This window comes from Chionomys nivalis, chromosome 8 (genome assembly GCF_950005125.1).
Source record: "Chionomys nivalis chromosome 8, mChiNiv1.1, whole genome shotgun sequence".
Lineage (NCBI taxonomy): Eukaryota > Metazoa > Chordata > Mammalia > Rodentia > Cricetidae > Chionomys > Chionomys nivalis.
The window spans coordinates 37,621,298-37,636,474 of NC_080093.1; the positions used below are offsets into that span (position 1 = coordinate 37,621,298).

The 15,177-nt window shown below is 36.7% G+C and overlaps 1 protein-coding gene across 1 annotated transcript in view; it reads left to right on the plus strand.

The window, feature by feature from the left end:
• Positions 1 to 12,452, plus strand: part of LOC130879398 (aldehyde dehydrogenase, cytosolic 1-like) — a 33,062-nt gene extending 20,610 nt beyond the window's left edge. Inside the window, exons 8-13 of the mRNA XM_057777886.1 lie at positions 1,097 to 1,199; positions 2,674 to 2,858; positions 5,694 to 5,858; positions 8,018 to 8,175; positions 9,516 to 9,590; positions 11,911 to 12,452. Of these exons, the coding sequence (XP_057633869.1) occupies positions 1,097 to 1,199; positions 2,674 to 2,858; positions 5,694 to 5,858; positions 8,018 to 8,175; positions 9,516 to 9,590; positions 11,911 to 11,983 (759 nt within the window). The 3' untranslated portion in view covers positions 11,984 to 12,452. The remainder of the gene's footprint in view (positions 1 to 1,096; positions 1,200 to 2,673; positions 2,859 to 5,693; positions 5,859 to 8,017; positions 8,176 to 9,515; positions 9,591 to 11,910) is intronic.
• Positions 12,453 to 15,177: the final 2,725 nt, after the last annotated feature.

Genomic DNA, 15,177 nt, shown 5'->3' on the forward strand with positions numbered 1-15,177 from the left:
AATTCAAGGCCACTTCTTGCTAGCCATCTGTATGTACACACCTAGACTTAAACAATTACCTTATTGTTCTGGTGAAATAGAAAGCCAGTCAATAAAAGAAACAAAATACAAAGGTTGTCTCAAGGGAAAAAAGTAGACCATGTTAGCTTATTGTGCTCTCAGTGTGTATAATGAAGAATCAATAGTAATCAAAACAGGATACAAATGTCACTACCAAAAATAATCATAGATAATGCACTAGACAGGACAGAATCCACAGAAAAATAAAAATAAAGTAAAAGCAAGGTATTTTTCTTCAAAGAAGCAACTAGAATTAAAGAAGAAATGAGAATGGTGGGATTCCAGCTAAGTGTAGTAGGAGCAAAGAGCTCAGAGCCAGTTTCTTTTGTGAAAGACAACATGTGTTTGAGAAGGGGAAGAGTAGTAGTAGGGGAGATAGAGGGATGGAGAGAGAGAGAGAGAGAGAGAGACAGAGAGAGAGAGAGAGAGACAGAGAGAGAGGAAGAAAGGGTAATAATGAGTGAGGATGCTGTGATCAATAAGTGTGGAATTAGGTAGTGACTGAGTATTTATGAGATTTACACAGAGAGACATGACATCATTTGAGGCTGACTCAGAAACATCTTTATGAGCATTATGAGACCAGGAGAACAGAATCATTTTTTTCTTCTCAGTAGAACAAGGCTCAAAGAGAGAATCTCTGCCAAGAGCTGATTCCAAGTAAAGATCAACCTGGAGGCAGTCCAGGCTGGGAGGGTATAAAAAGAGAGGAAGAGGGTTGACATTTAGATGATGAACAAAATAATATTTTGACTGGACAGAATTCTCTGAATGTCACTAAAATGATGAGAAGTCAGTACATGAGGTGGTTGGGGGTATTTCTGATCAAATCCAGAGAGGATGTTCTGACAAAAATGAAAATAATCCTTTACCTGTCCACACATAAAGTCTGCTTTCATATTTGCCCATGAACAATTTCTTGTGTCTTCAAATAAAATTAAATGGGTGTACAAATGTCCTATACATGGAAAGTATTAAAACAACATATCCACACAAAAACAAACTAACCCTCCTCCTCTGCGATGTTTGATTTCAGGTAGGCAAATTAATCAAAGAAGCTGCAGGGAAAAGCAATCTGAAGAGAGTCACCCTGGAGCTGGGGGGAAAGAGTCCTTGCATTGTGTTTGCAGATGCTGACTGTGAGTATAAGACCCTTGCTAGTGTCTCACCTTCTTCCTCTTGATGCCTGATGATATCATAGTCACCTGGTGTAAAAGTAAATTCAAAGTAAAAAGGAATTGTCTAGAGCCTGGGGTGATTCTGCAAAGCTTTTGAACTGTTCCTATAGCACACAGCTGATAAACACAGAGAAGATATTGTCCTGGGTTGGCATGGATTGCTACTTCCCAGTGTCAATCTGAGGTAGTATAAATGGTGCTTCATCTAGAATATATGATGCGGTTTGGATAATTCCATACCTTTAATTGTATCGAGGACACAAGATACTTGAGACATTTGTAACCAAAATTATCTTATCATGGTAGCCAGCAAGTTCTTATTTTTCTTCTGTTTTCACTCTGGACCATCATCTCAAGAGGGCCAGGAAAAAATTGAACCTGTGAAATCATTTATCTCTTTCCATTTCAAGGGTAGTTAAGTATGTCATTTTGATGTGACCCTATTAATAACGATCCAGATCACTATGATTTTATTACCAAATGAAATCCTTATGTTACTTCCTAAATAGTAGTGACTTAGCTGAAATTTTTGGTCAAGAATTCCTTTAACCCATCGTTCCTCAGCTCATACTTAAAATGAGGCTATAAACAAAGGCTCCATGGAATTCGCTGTTGTCACCATTGCGATCTGTACTGGAAATATTAGGACTTCCTACTTGGTTAGCAAGATGCCTAGTTTGTCACCTCTCCTCACTGCACTTTCAACAACTACTGTTAGCTCAGCGTTTCACACCCGGGTTCTCCAATCATGAACCGAGTAGTTCTCATTTATAAAATTAAAGCATAATACACACACCTCAAAAAATCCACATCTTTTTGTATAGAATTAAAGATATTCTAATATAAAACTCTAGGCACATTGAACCATATAAACTATGAGTTTAGTTTGCTTGTGTGATTAAGGCTTTATTTAAATTGTAGAAGTATTTTCTCTGGAGTAAGTGTGGAATGGTGAGTTGTTCTGATGTACTGAGTTTTAGTTGTTTGAATGTCACTTTTAGAAATACAACTTTTTTATTGAGAAAAGTGTTTAGTAACATTTGAAATTACTAAAGGCAATAGATAATTCAGTTTTCTCCTATTAGTTAAAAGCTGACACCTAAAAGAAACATAATTGACTAAAGAATTATAAAATGGAAGTAGTTGTAAAATTATTTACAATGCTATTTTATCGTCTAATCAAATGTACATTCTTCAGAAGTCATAACAGCACCATCTTGTCAGAGTTCCCTTGTTGTTATTATTTCCATCATAAATAAAGGATCAAGAGGTCTATTGTTTCCTGGCTTCCGTGCAGTATAAGGTGTTGAATCTATGTCTCATCAAATGATTCATCATTTTTCCTATCATCATATTGCATCTGAAAAATATGGCGCGTGTGTATGTGTATCCTTTAGAAATCGTTCTTTCTCTCCTGTGAATGTTTCCTTTGCAGTGGACAATGCTGTTGAGTTTGCACACCAAGGAGTGTTCTTCCATCAGGGACAGATTTGTATAGCAGCATCCAGGCTTTTTGTTGAGGAGTCAATTTACGATGAGTTTGTGAAAAGGAGTGTTGAGAGGGCTAAGAAATACGTTCTTGGAAATCCTCTGAATGCAGGAATAAATCAAGGTCCTCAGGTGAGTAAACATTAGAAAGGCAAGTGTTTTGGATGTAAAACTAATCATTTTTGATCTCATTTTGGTTAAATAAGATTAACTTGTTGTTCATGCTCATTGGTAGCTAATATTATCTTGATCTGGTGATTTAAAGAATCTAACAGCAAAGATCAATCTGTTTTGTCTTGGCCATCTTTTTTCTTTCTCTCTAGAAACATTCTAGGAGCCATGGTTGGAATTAAGCATAGAAAGAAGGGCCCTGTATAACTTTAGTAAATTACTCAGTTCGCTTTCTGACTTCTTTAATTTTATCCCAAGCATTCAAAACTGCTGCACAGTATAGGGCAAGGGTATGGTCTTCTTAGAGACTGTCTTGTACATTAGCATAACCACTCCATTGCTCTTATAAAGTTCCCAGCAACTTTTTTTTTTTTTAGCAGATATCCAAAGATTAGATTGTCAGCAGATATGTTCTCTGGCAAAAGAAAGGGAAACACTTTAATTTGGGAAATAAACTTGAAACAAGACTAATCAATAGTGAATTTTGAGGGCATGATCAAGTTAATTTTCAGAATGAGGGAAAAAAGATGCTTATGACCAACCAGGCAGTCAGCAGCCAGTCAGACATGGGGAAGCAGGAAAGTAGAATATATGGAATGCAAGATAGATAAACAGTTCTGAGGCAAATGTAAATGAAGAGAAACTGGATAATACAAGTTATAAGAACTAATGGGACAAGCCTATACTAAGGCTGAGCATCCATAACTAATAATATGTCTCCATGTAATGATTTGGGGGCTGGGAGTTCGAGAAAACCAGTTAAAGTTCTACAATAGGCTAGAAATAAAGAGATTTTCTTTAGGGAATATCCATTTGAGTGATGTGCATAAGAGATTTCATAGCAGCATGGTACCATATTCTGTGCCAAAGTTTCTAAAATATAACTGATAGTGGTTAGCATTTACTCTAGCTGATTGTTCGAAATTGAGGTAAATGCAGTTAGAAGTATGCCATGGATCACTTCTGATCCTCACAAGACTGAGGAGACTGGGAGAATCCAACAAGATGACAAATAGCATTTTTAAGTCACGACAATAGACACTTTCAATAGGCAAAATTCTGACCCTTCTTATAGTGTTTTGATATTCATTCCTTTAGTGTGACCCAGCGTATACCTCAGATAAGCTGTTTTCACCAATGATGTCAGACACAAGAGATATTCATTTAACCACTTATATGAGAGCTTAGGTAACATGAAGACTTCACATTCTATTGCATTATAGGGAGACTGACATTACCAAACAGAATTTTGACCTCTTTTTACATTTTTCTTATGTAAAATATTAGTTAAAACATTGTACACCTATAGAAACTGCCATATATTTAGGCATAGTTTTTCTTTTGAAAAACAAGAGTGGTAAACAGGACTGTTAGAAGCTGGTATACAATCCACTGAGCTGAACTCAGCTGTACTGAGGAAGACTGATATGGTATCAAAGGGATGCCTGGTCACATGTTTTACTTAGGTAATATCGTATCCCTTTTGCTTATCTGATGGCGATTAAAGACTAGATAGTGATTGTTACAGTTTTCCTTGTTACCAAATTCAGAGAAGAAACTCACAAAAGCTTAAGCTGTTTATCTAAGATAATGTTTTGAGGTCTAAAAACATAATTTAAGTTGATAATACAAGTTATGATAGAAAGTGAATTAGATACTAAAAATTGGAATCACCAAGACAGAATAGATAATGGAGTATTTTCTCTGAATTTGCCAAGTGCCATGGACTGGACATTGTGAATATAATTTTTACCCGATAATTGTTCCTATTGTATATAGTTTTACTGTATTAGATTTAAACCTTTCCTTTTCATTTAGATGAAAGAGGGGAAATGTTTTGTGATATTTGAACATTGTATGAAGATATATTGCTGTGAACTGAATGACTAATAGCTAGGCAGGGACAATAGGTGGGATTTCCTGGGAAACAGAAAAAGAGGAGGAATCTAGGTGCACCATTTATGCCAAGTGGTGCCAAGAGACATGTAGAGTTAGACATATAGAATGAAAGAAAGGCAAATGCCATGAGGCAAAATGTAGATTAACATAAATGGGTTAATTTAAATTATAGGAGCTGGTGGGAAAAGCCTAAGCTAAGGCTATGCTTTCATAATAATAATAAGTATGCACATCATTATTTGTGAACTGGTTGCCCAGAGAAAAATCTTCCTACAAATTAGTAGTTAAAACATTTCATGTCCATGGTAATTGACCACATGCATAGACATAATTCATCTTTTGAAACATGAAGGTGATAAGCAGGACTTGTTGGAAACTGGGATACAATCTACTGAGCTGAACTAATAAGTCTGGTATAGTACCAGCAGGATGCGAGGAAAGACACATGCTTTAGGGATACACAGATTCTATCTCTGAAGATTCGTGGTCTTCTCCAGTCAAGAGCATCTGTTTCTCAAGGTGTATTCCCACAGAAACTGGGTCAAAGTCCTCTTTCTCACTTCACTCTTCTATTTCACTCAGGATTAAGATTCTAGACAAATGTGTTCAATCATTGACATGTTTTTCTTCCAAAGTGAATAAACAGCAGTTGTATAAAACCTTCTTATATTCTCATGTCACCAAATTTCTATGCTTACCTAACTACACTAAACATAAACATTTTTAAGGTTTCCCTCCTAATTCATGGGAAAAAAAAACATACTGAAGAATTAGATGAGTATCTGTCACATATTCTGAAGCACTGCATTTCTTATGAATCTTCTGGCACTTGGAAGTCTTCATTTGCAATATGTTATCTCTATTGTCACTCTTTTTCTTGTGATTTCTTTCAATTAGATTGACAAGGAACAACATGATAAAATACTCGATCTTATTGAGAGTGGGAAGAAAGAAGGAGCCAAACTGGAGTGTGGTGGTGGACGCTGGGGAAACAAAGGCTTCTTTGTTCAGCCCACAGTGTTCTCCAATGTTACCGATGAGATGCGCATTGCCAAAGAGGAGGTAATGGCCCTACTTTTTCTATTTCTGGGCTTGTCACTTTCTTCTGTGCATAACCTGTATGTTCTCCTAAAACCCTCAGCTTCTTAAGTAGCTTTCCTCTGAAATGCTTGATGATAAAAAATAAAGAAATTTGAGATCAAGACTAATTAGTGAGAAATGCAATGGGCTACAAATAGATAATATCAAACACAGAACAAAGTTCACAGCAGTTTTTGTAGATGTGTAATTTCCAGCCTTAAAGGAATGGGAAATGACTCTGTACTTTTTAAAAATAGGAATAAATGTGGATATATCGCACTACATATGCCATGCACAGAACAGGACCCACTGCATTATCTATATTATCCACATAAAAAAGTCAACCAAGAGAGACAGAGTGGACTGGCTATGTAAGGGAAGTGATGATGATTCCTGGGGAGCACAATCTAGGAAGCATCAATAAAGATGGTACTCAGATATTCAACATATAATTAAGAGGAACTAGTTTGTGATTAAAATGGTAGCTAATATTCTTCACAAGTATGAGGGCTTTTAATATATGCAGAGATATGAGCACTTGCCTGGAACAAAGAAAGTGTCATGTACTACACTAAAATAGGAAGATACAATGAGTCAAAAACACTCATTCATAATTTCAATATTCAATGCATCTATACACATGTCCCTGATATGGCAGAGGATATGAGAGGTTATTTTCTTTACCTCCATAATGTAAACAAATAAAGAGAAAGGGGGACTATCCAGCTTTGCTGGGAGATGAAATAAAGAAAAGAAATAAAAATCAAATATATGTGGATCATCCAAAATATTTAGGTCATCTACATCAATTCAGTACTCAACTTCATTTGCATTTCTGCACTTATCCGTCAATTCTTCTTTGATCAGACCTATTGCTCTTATAGATTTTGGTTAACATTTCTACAAAGGACAATAAAGCAGAAAATCATCTTCATTCAAGGAAACATTTGTTGTACTCTTATAATATGTTCACTGGAATATCTCATTTGCTGTTTCAGAATAGGAGCCAGAGCCCTATCTGAGTCACCTGAGTTACTGCAACTCTGAGCAAACTCCTGTCTTCCTGCTCCACCTGCTTCCCATTGACAGTGTTTGCATTGCTATGCTTCCCAGTTATAGGGTCATGAGAGAACTTAGAGCCCTAGGGTCTGCCCCTACCCTTCAGGGAGTGGCTTCTAACTGCCCCATGGTACTCAAATTGACTTGGAACCAGAAAACCATTTGAGGCTTGAGGGTTTTTGCCAACCCATGCCCACATTTCCCAGGAAATTGGACCAGCATTCAGAAAAGTCTTTTTTTTTTTTTTAAATTTTGATAAATACCTTACCAAAATATAGTAGTTTTGTATCCATGTGAAAATCCAGGTGTTTCCTATTACCTTGGAGGGGGGATGAGGTACAGACTGAGTTGTGTTTGGGTTTTACTAACTAGATTCCAGTAGAAATGTAATACTGGCTTATCCTGGATTAGACAAATTGTGACTCCCATTCTCTGTCCTATAACTCGAGCCACTGCCAGAGGGTTTGGTTAGTATAGGTTCTGGAGTTAAGTTTCCAGCAATAAATCCTTTTATACTTTTGGTAATTCTGTATATGGTTAGGTGACTAGTAGAATCTCGGTAAAAAATAATTGTGTTATTTTAAGTATTTTTTATAATTACAAAAGTATCCAAATATAATAAAATGGATGATACTTAAATCAATGACAAACCAGTGTTCAAGGCATAAACACTGTTCTCAATCATTGTCTGTTACACTCAGAGCAAAGCATTGATTTTTTTGTCTTCTTGTCTTATGCAGGATCTTGAAGAAAACTAGGCTTAGGATTTAAAACATTGCCAAGGAAATCATGCATTTCCTGATTTGTTGTTCAGCCCTTACATTTTGGGAAGCTCAGTCGCATCGTGTAAGAATAAACACTGCCATGATTACTACTGTCTGCTCCATAGAAAAGAAAGAAACACATGATCAGAGCATGTTTCCAAGTTCACTGGATAGGCTGGTTTATCCTTACACATAGGTCTGAAGAGAGAGACAACTCCTTAGTCCATGGAGAATGGCTTCTAAGAAAGCACAGGAAGTGTATTTAAAGCATATGCAGTGTGTATAGTGTTAACCTGTGTTTGTGTCACTCTTGTGTAGATATTTGGACCAGTGCAACAAATCATGAAGTTTAAATCTATAGATGATGTCATCAAGAGAGCAAACAATACTTCCTATGGCCTGGCAGCTGGAGTCTTCACAAAAGACCTGGATAAGGCCATCACTGTGTCTTCTGCTCTGCAGGCCGGGGTAGTGTGGTAAGTGCATTGAAGTAAGCTGTGCCCTTCCTGTATTAGCCAAATGGGCAGGCTGAGTTGACCTCCTCTAGACTTGAACTTTCCTAGAAATTATCTGACCTGCTAGAAAGATAGTTTCTATAAATAAAAAAACAAATTATTGTCTTTCAGCTTTGCAAGTTACTTATGTAGAATATTGACCATTTTATGGCTATTTGCTTTATATAATATATGTATTATTAGATAATACTAGGGCACTTTGTACTCTGCTATATAAACAGGAAGATGAAAGTAAAATTCTATTATAATCAACCATATCTTAGATAATGTATATTACTCCCTTATACGCACTAGACATTATTGCTATTACTATCGTTTACCATATTTGAAATTGAACTGAAGGTGTTACATTAGCTGAGCATATGCTCTTCTTGTGAGCTCTATCCTAGTCTGCTTTATACTTTTTAATATATGATAAGAGCTCAGTTTCTCAGTCTGGCCTTGAACTCACTCTGTGGCCCACTTCTCATCCTTCTGCAAAATGCTTCTTAGAGGCTGGAATTACAGTTCTATATCCATAGACTTAGTGCTATTTAATTATTTTTTAATTGTTTTTTAAATTAATATATGTGCATGTGTATTTTGCTTGCATGTATGTGTGTGCACCATGTGAGTGCCTGGTGCTTGGAGAAGCCGGAAGAGGGTATCCAATCTGTTGCAACTGGAATCGTAGACAGATAGTTGTAACCCACAGGATATGGGTACTGGGGCCCAGTTCAAGTTCTCTGTAAGAGCAGCAAAGAAAGTTAACACTGAACCATCTCTCCAGCCCTTTCTATAACTTTTGACTTAGTCTGTTCTTTGATTTTTGTTATTTAACTTTAATATAAATTCTCAGGCTGTGCCTCTCAAACTGAGTCTTTGCCCATCATCTCCTCAGCAGCCTTTTCCTCATCAAGCCTCCTTTCCCTCAGTCCTGGGAACAGCACAAGCTATTGTCATTCTCTCAGGTAGTCCAGATAAAGAAAACAAGGCACTGAAAAGCATCCCAAGGGACACAACGAGGCAGTTCTTGAGCCTCTTGCTCACTTGAAATACCTTTTCCTCCTATCAAAGAGAGAGTCGTCATCTAATTATTGACTCAAAATCGTAATGTATTTCTTATACTCATCATTTTATCTAGGAAATATATATGGATGCTTTTTGTATTCTAGATTATAGTGCCGCTTTTAATCTAAATGATCAAACTTGATCAAAGTAATGGAGTTCTTAAGGAAATTTCAGAACTTTAAAATTTTCTGCTTAGAAATTATGGGGTGTACTAAGTATTATCTACAGTAGCCACCTCTTCTTTGTTTTAGGGTAAACTGCTACTTGGCTATGGCTGTCCAGTGTCCTTTTGGTGGATTCAAGATGTCTGGAAATGGGCGAGAACTGTAAGCTAAACTTTATATTACAATGCATACATATTTTGTGATAAGAATTGCCACTCCCAAGAAACTGTTCTGTTTTCACTACTTTGGGGGTAAACTACACCTATATTTAGCATCATATAGTTTTTTACATGTTGGAAGTACTTCCTAAGTGTAGAAAAGCAGCAGCAGATGGATTATACTTAATTAAGGTCTTACTACCCATTCAGAGCCATGGTAGGTACACCACCTTGGTAAATAAATTGTTGCCTGTTTTTAGGATTTTCTATGGTATATGTAAATAGAAGCTATTTTCAGAAAGAAGATAAAATGGTAAACTGGTAACATTGAGATGAATAAAAATAAATATCAAAACACTCATGATATTTGAATATATTTCTTAAATAACTTAAAGCTGACTTATCTCAAGCTGATATGCTTCTGGTAAAATCTGCCTAATAACTATAATGCATCTGTTAAATAAAGTATTTGCTGCAAAATGTCCACAGAGAATTATGAGACAATTACCTAGAATGACTCTTTTCTGGAGGTACAAGTTATTTTCAAAGGCAGAAAAACTGAATTAATGAATTTGAAAACAGGGTTTCCAAAGAATCCCAAATAATGAACTCAGATGAATTTTTATTTTCTTGATTGTATTTGTCAAATCAGCTTAGCAAATATTTCCCTGAACCTTCATTAAGGCTCATCTCTTGACACCGGGGATGAAGCAGACATAGCTTAGTCTCATACTGTTTTAGGCATTGGGTGGTCTGTCATGAGAAGCAAGGCTGCTATGTGCAGGCTTACCTGAGATCACTCAGATCTGCTCAACCAGAATGGATATTTGATGATGAGTCAACGGGATGATTTGTATGCAGAAGACTTAAAAGTCATAGACAATAATGTATAGACTTTTCTTAGCTAAGAAGAAATTTAAGGAGGTAGATGTTCTTGAGGTCTGCATTAAAATTATATATAAATAATTTCTGAGGAAGGTACTCAGGTCAGCCTCAGTGTGACAATACACATAGAATTCTGTGAGTGTCCAGTGTCCCGGTAACCCTAAATACAATGTAAAGCAACTTGGTCAAAATTATGGACTTAGTTTTCTGCCTCTTTGATATGAACTACTTATTAAAACATTATATTTTAATTGACTTTAGACATCTGGGTCAAGCCATTCAATTATGTTGAAAAGCATGCTTTTGAGATTTTTAAGAGCTAGTTCCAAAAGTTTAAATTATTCACAGAAACTACCAATGTACGGTATTATTGATTGCTCAGGAGAATAAGACATTGTCTATATACAAAACTGAATCTGGGGCAGAGTAGGTAAAGAACTATCAGAAACCAGCTCCTTTGCAAACCTGTGTGTGTATAGGTTTCATGATCCTGGGAATAGTCCTAATATATTATAGTCCTATATTATATATGCATTGTGTTCTTATCCAAACGATGGAAATCACAACTGAGTGTAGTCCTTATAAATTAAACCATTCATCAGAAGGAAAGAAATCACGACTTTCAAAATTGGCCTCAGGTAGAACTCAAATAATTACTGTGGCATCTACGCATGACTCAACTCAGCTTCTGATCACTTGAGATTGACTTGAAATTTTTTAAGTGTATTGTTAACATTGCATAATAGAGAAAACCATCTGCTAAAATCTAAAAAGCCTGAATCAAGCAAATTTTTAGTTTTGTTCCTCCTTAAAAGGAAATACAAGTATTCCAAAAACAAAATAAAACAAAATAAAATGAAAAAAAAAAAAAAACAACAAAGATTCAACCTATGATGATTAGGAGTTATTTGGCCCAGATTACAAAGTTCTGCTTAAACTATGGCTTCAGAACAGGACCCTGAATGGAGGAGGATCTGGGTCATCTTCTACCTGCTCACCTCTTCTGTGACAACGCAGATTGTGAATGCAGGCTCAAATGAAGCTGGTGTTTTATTCTGTTTCTCTTCAATCACCGTACAATGTGATGTGAACTCCTCCTCATTTATTGATCCAATAAAATATAATCAGATTAAATTATGTACTGGTTAGTCATATAAAATAATAAAGTCAAATAAAGTAATGTAAACAGCAGATATCTTATCTGAAAATAAGCCAAGCACATAATTATTTCAAATAAAAGACATGGTTAAGAATATTTTTCTCCATTGGAGAATTTATGTTTGGTCATAAAGGTAATGATCAGCTAGCAACTATATGAACTATTCTGTATTCGGTAAATATTTTACATTGTTCTTACTTAGGTAAGCAAAAATAAACACTTGTACCAAACTATTTTCAGTGTACAATTACGTTTATATGCAATTTTATTTCTTCCATAGGGGTGAGCATGGAATTTATGAATACACTGAGCTCAAGACAGTCGCAATGAAAATATCTCAGAAGAACTCATAAAGAAGCCAGCAGAATGAGGAGAAACCATTCAGCCATTGGACACATCTCCTATAGTCACCAGTAGAGTGATGTTCTCCTTTAACTCTTTCTTCTATTGACTTTTTAAATATAAGTGATTCATCAGTATTAATGTCACACATAGAAAACATGTAGCTTGATCTAAAAGAATCACTAGCCTTCTAATATGTGACCCCAATTCCTATTCCATATGAAAAGGATTGATTTAGGTACATGCTCTTCGTGACTCTGTCATGATCAGGTGCTTTCCAGTGTAGACACTTGTTTAGAATATTTAGTTGGTAAGGGGAACCACTAGTGATTTAAGTTCTGTCCCTCAGTGAGCCCTTGAATTATGCCTAATGACTACAGAGCAAGTTGTTCTGTTTCCTATGGTTATCCCCTCTGAGTGTTGTGAAATGTTTTCTAGAATTCCCAATTGGAATTAAAACGTGACGCTTAATAAAGGCAATCTCACATGATTTTTGTTTAACTTGAGTTTTTAAAATAAATGTTTACCCTTTGAAAATTTCATATATATGTACAGTATGTTAGGATCATATTCAAACCCGCTCTCCCTATGGCTCCCCAGATCTGCATCCATGTACATCCTCCTCCCAATTCCATGTACTTTTAAATTTATCGTCCCTCACTGAATCCAGTTAATGCATGCACATGGGTGTGGAGCCATTCACTGGGGACACAGTCAGTCTATCAGGAGCCAATCTACCTCTGGAGAAAACTGACTTCCCTTCCACCAGCAGGCATCAACTGCTAATAGCTCATCTTACAAAGATGACTTTTGTGCTTCTGCATTCATGCTGTAAGGTTGACTGGCTTTTTCTTGTGCAGGTCTTATGCAGTTAACCACAACCACCATGAGTTCATGAGTACAGTGAACCTGTCATACCTGGAGGCACTATTTTTTTTAACAGTCTTTCCTGATCTCTGGACCTTATAACATTTTTAGCCCTCTTTCATGATGTTCCCTGGGCCTTGGAGAAAGGGATGGTAATATGAAAGTCCCACTGATTGCTGAGCATTCCACAAATAATTCTCTGCATTTTAGCCTGGTGTGAATCTCTATGTTATTCATCCTTACCTGAAAAAGCAACTTGTCTAGAGACACAAGCAGTAATATATGAGCAAGGATACAAGTCTTCAGGGGAAGTTTGTTACTCTATCCTTTTAGTTTGTTGTTGTAGCTCACATGATTCACCCCATGCACATAGCACCTTCTGCTACTTCAAAAGCATGAGAGTAGGAAGAAGGTTTCTAAAGCAGTACCACCTTGATTCCTTAACAAGTGATTAAGAAGACATTTTAGGGGAAGATTTGTTGGAGACATCCCATTTAGGGCTGAGTGCTCCAAGGTCTATCTCTCTTTGCCTACTTCCGGCTGTGGGTCTCTGTATTTGATCCCATCTGTTACAGGAAAAAGCTTCTCTGATGATGGCTGAGCAAGGCACTAACCTATGAGTATAGCAGAATTTTTTGACCATATTTATAGTCATTCTTTTGAATTCATTATTTAGTATTTAATCTAAGTTATTAGGGGCATTACTGCATGATTGATAATTTTCTGAGGGGAAAAAACTATCTTAGTATTTTTGTTATCTGTATTTTGCATTGGGATTTGCCCATCTAAAGTTAGATCATCGTTTCATATTTTTGTGCTATTGTTATTTTAATTTGGACTGTGTTTCTTTTTTCAGTGGAGGTGTTTGCAGTATTCAGGAGACTAGGCTGAGAGAGAGCTGTATTTATGTTTTCTTCTGTCACCATGTTGCTCCAGAACATATAGTTAGTCTATAGCTAACTACTGTGAACTGAGTATTGTCTTCAGTAAAAGTCACTATCCAGTAAGATTAACAGAGAGGCAGGTTGTGACAATAACCATTTTCCTGAGAAGTACTGAGTTTATAAATGAGTCAAGGAATCGTGATAGCACTGTGAATAGATCTCAGTCTTAACAATGTTAGATATTATGGGAATGAGTTGATAGGAAAAGAAAAGGAGGTAAGCAATCAAGGTAAGACTTGTGAGTAGTATTAGTTTGTTAGATGGAAAGGATAGGAGACAGAGACATGTAGAAGTTGAAATAAGAGAGGCCAAGGAAAAGATAGAGTTAATATATTGGCATGTTAGCTAAGCCTAGACTAAAAGGAAGGGTAAGATCTATAACTATGTATCATAAATAAGGTTCATTTCTGGGTTTTAGAAGATGTAATACTAAGAGGAAAAGATATGGGATAAGAGAAAAGAAAGAAGGCAGAGATAGAGAGACAGCACAAATAAGAGAAAGGTGTGAACTGGAGGGAACAGTGTTATCTTGCTACAGCTGATGTTGTAGGGAGGACAGAGAGTTGAGTGAAAATGTTAGAAATTGAAACAACGGACTTGGATGTTGTTTCTTTGTCCATGGCAGATCTGCTACAGTGTCTCCCAGGCCCAGTGTAGGATAGACTGTGTGCTGGCTTCTCCAAGTGTTGTTCTTTCCTTGTGACACTCAGGATCCTCTTCTGCGTGAGATTTCAGGCAGAGCCACTTGCCATCTGTGAGTCAGGGCAATTGAGGCAAAGCTTGTGGAGTCACAGTTGACGTGAGCCTATTCAGCCAGCAGCAGGGATTGACCGTGTGGCGTCTAAAGCAAGAGTTAAAGCTTATGCTTAGTTTTCAGTTTCCCGATCCATTGTTAGAATGGTGGTACCACAGTCAGTGTAAGACTCCTGTGAAATCCCAGCAGGCTCGGACTTGCACATTTCATGGTGTAAGTCTTTCCAATCAGTTTGCCAGATTGGCCCATATATTAATTGAAGTCAGAGCAATAAGCTCAGTAAAATGGGGCTTGCTGGGACTTGCTGAGATGGATTCTGAGGACTGGAGAAGCAACTGATAGAGTGAGAGCACACACCTATTCTCTTAATTTCTGCAACTGTAATCAGCCTCTTCTTCCTATGTGGCTTCTAGGCCCAACTAATCCAAGAATGTCAACTTGAAATTTTTATTTTTGTTTATTTAGTGTGTGATTTTATTTAGTGTGTGTGTGTGTGTGTGTGTGTTAATGCTGGTGCTACAGAACACTCATGAAGTTCAGAGAACACCTTGGGAATATATTGGTTCCCTCTTCCTACCGTGTGGAACCTGAAACTCTAACTCAGGTTTTCAGGTTCAGAGGCCAGCACCTCTACCTCTTG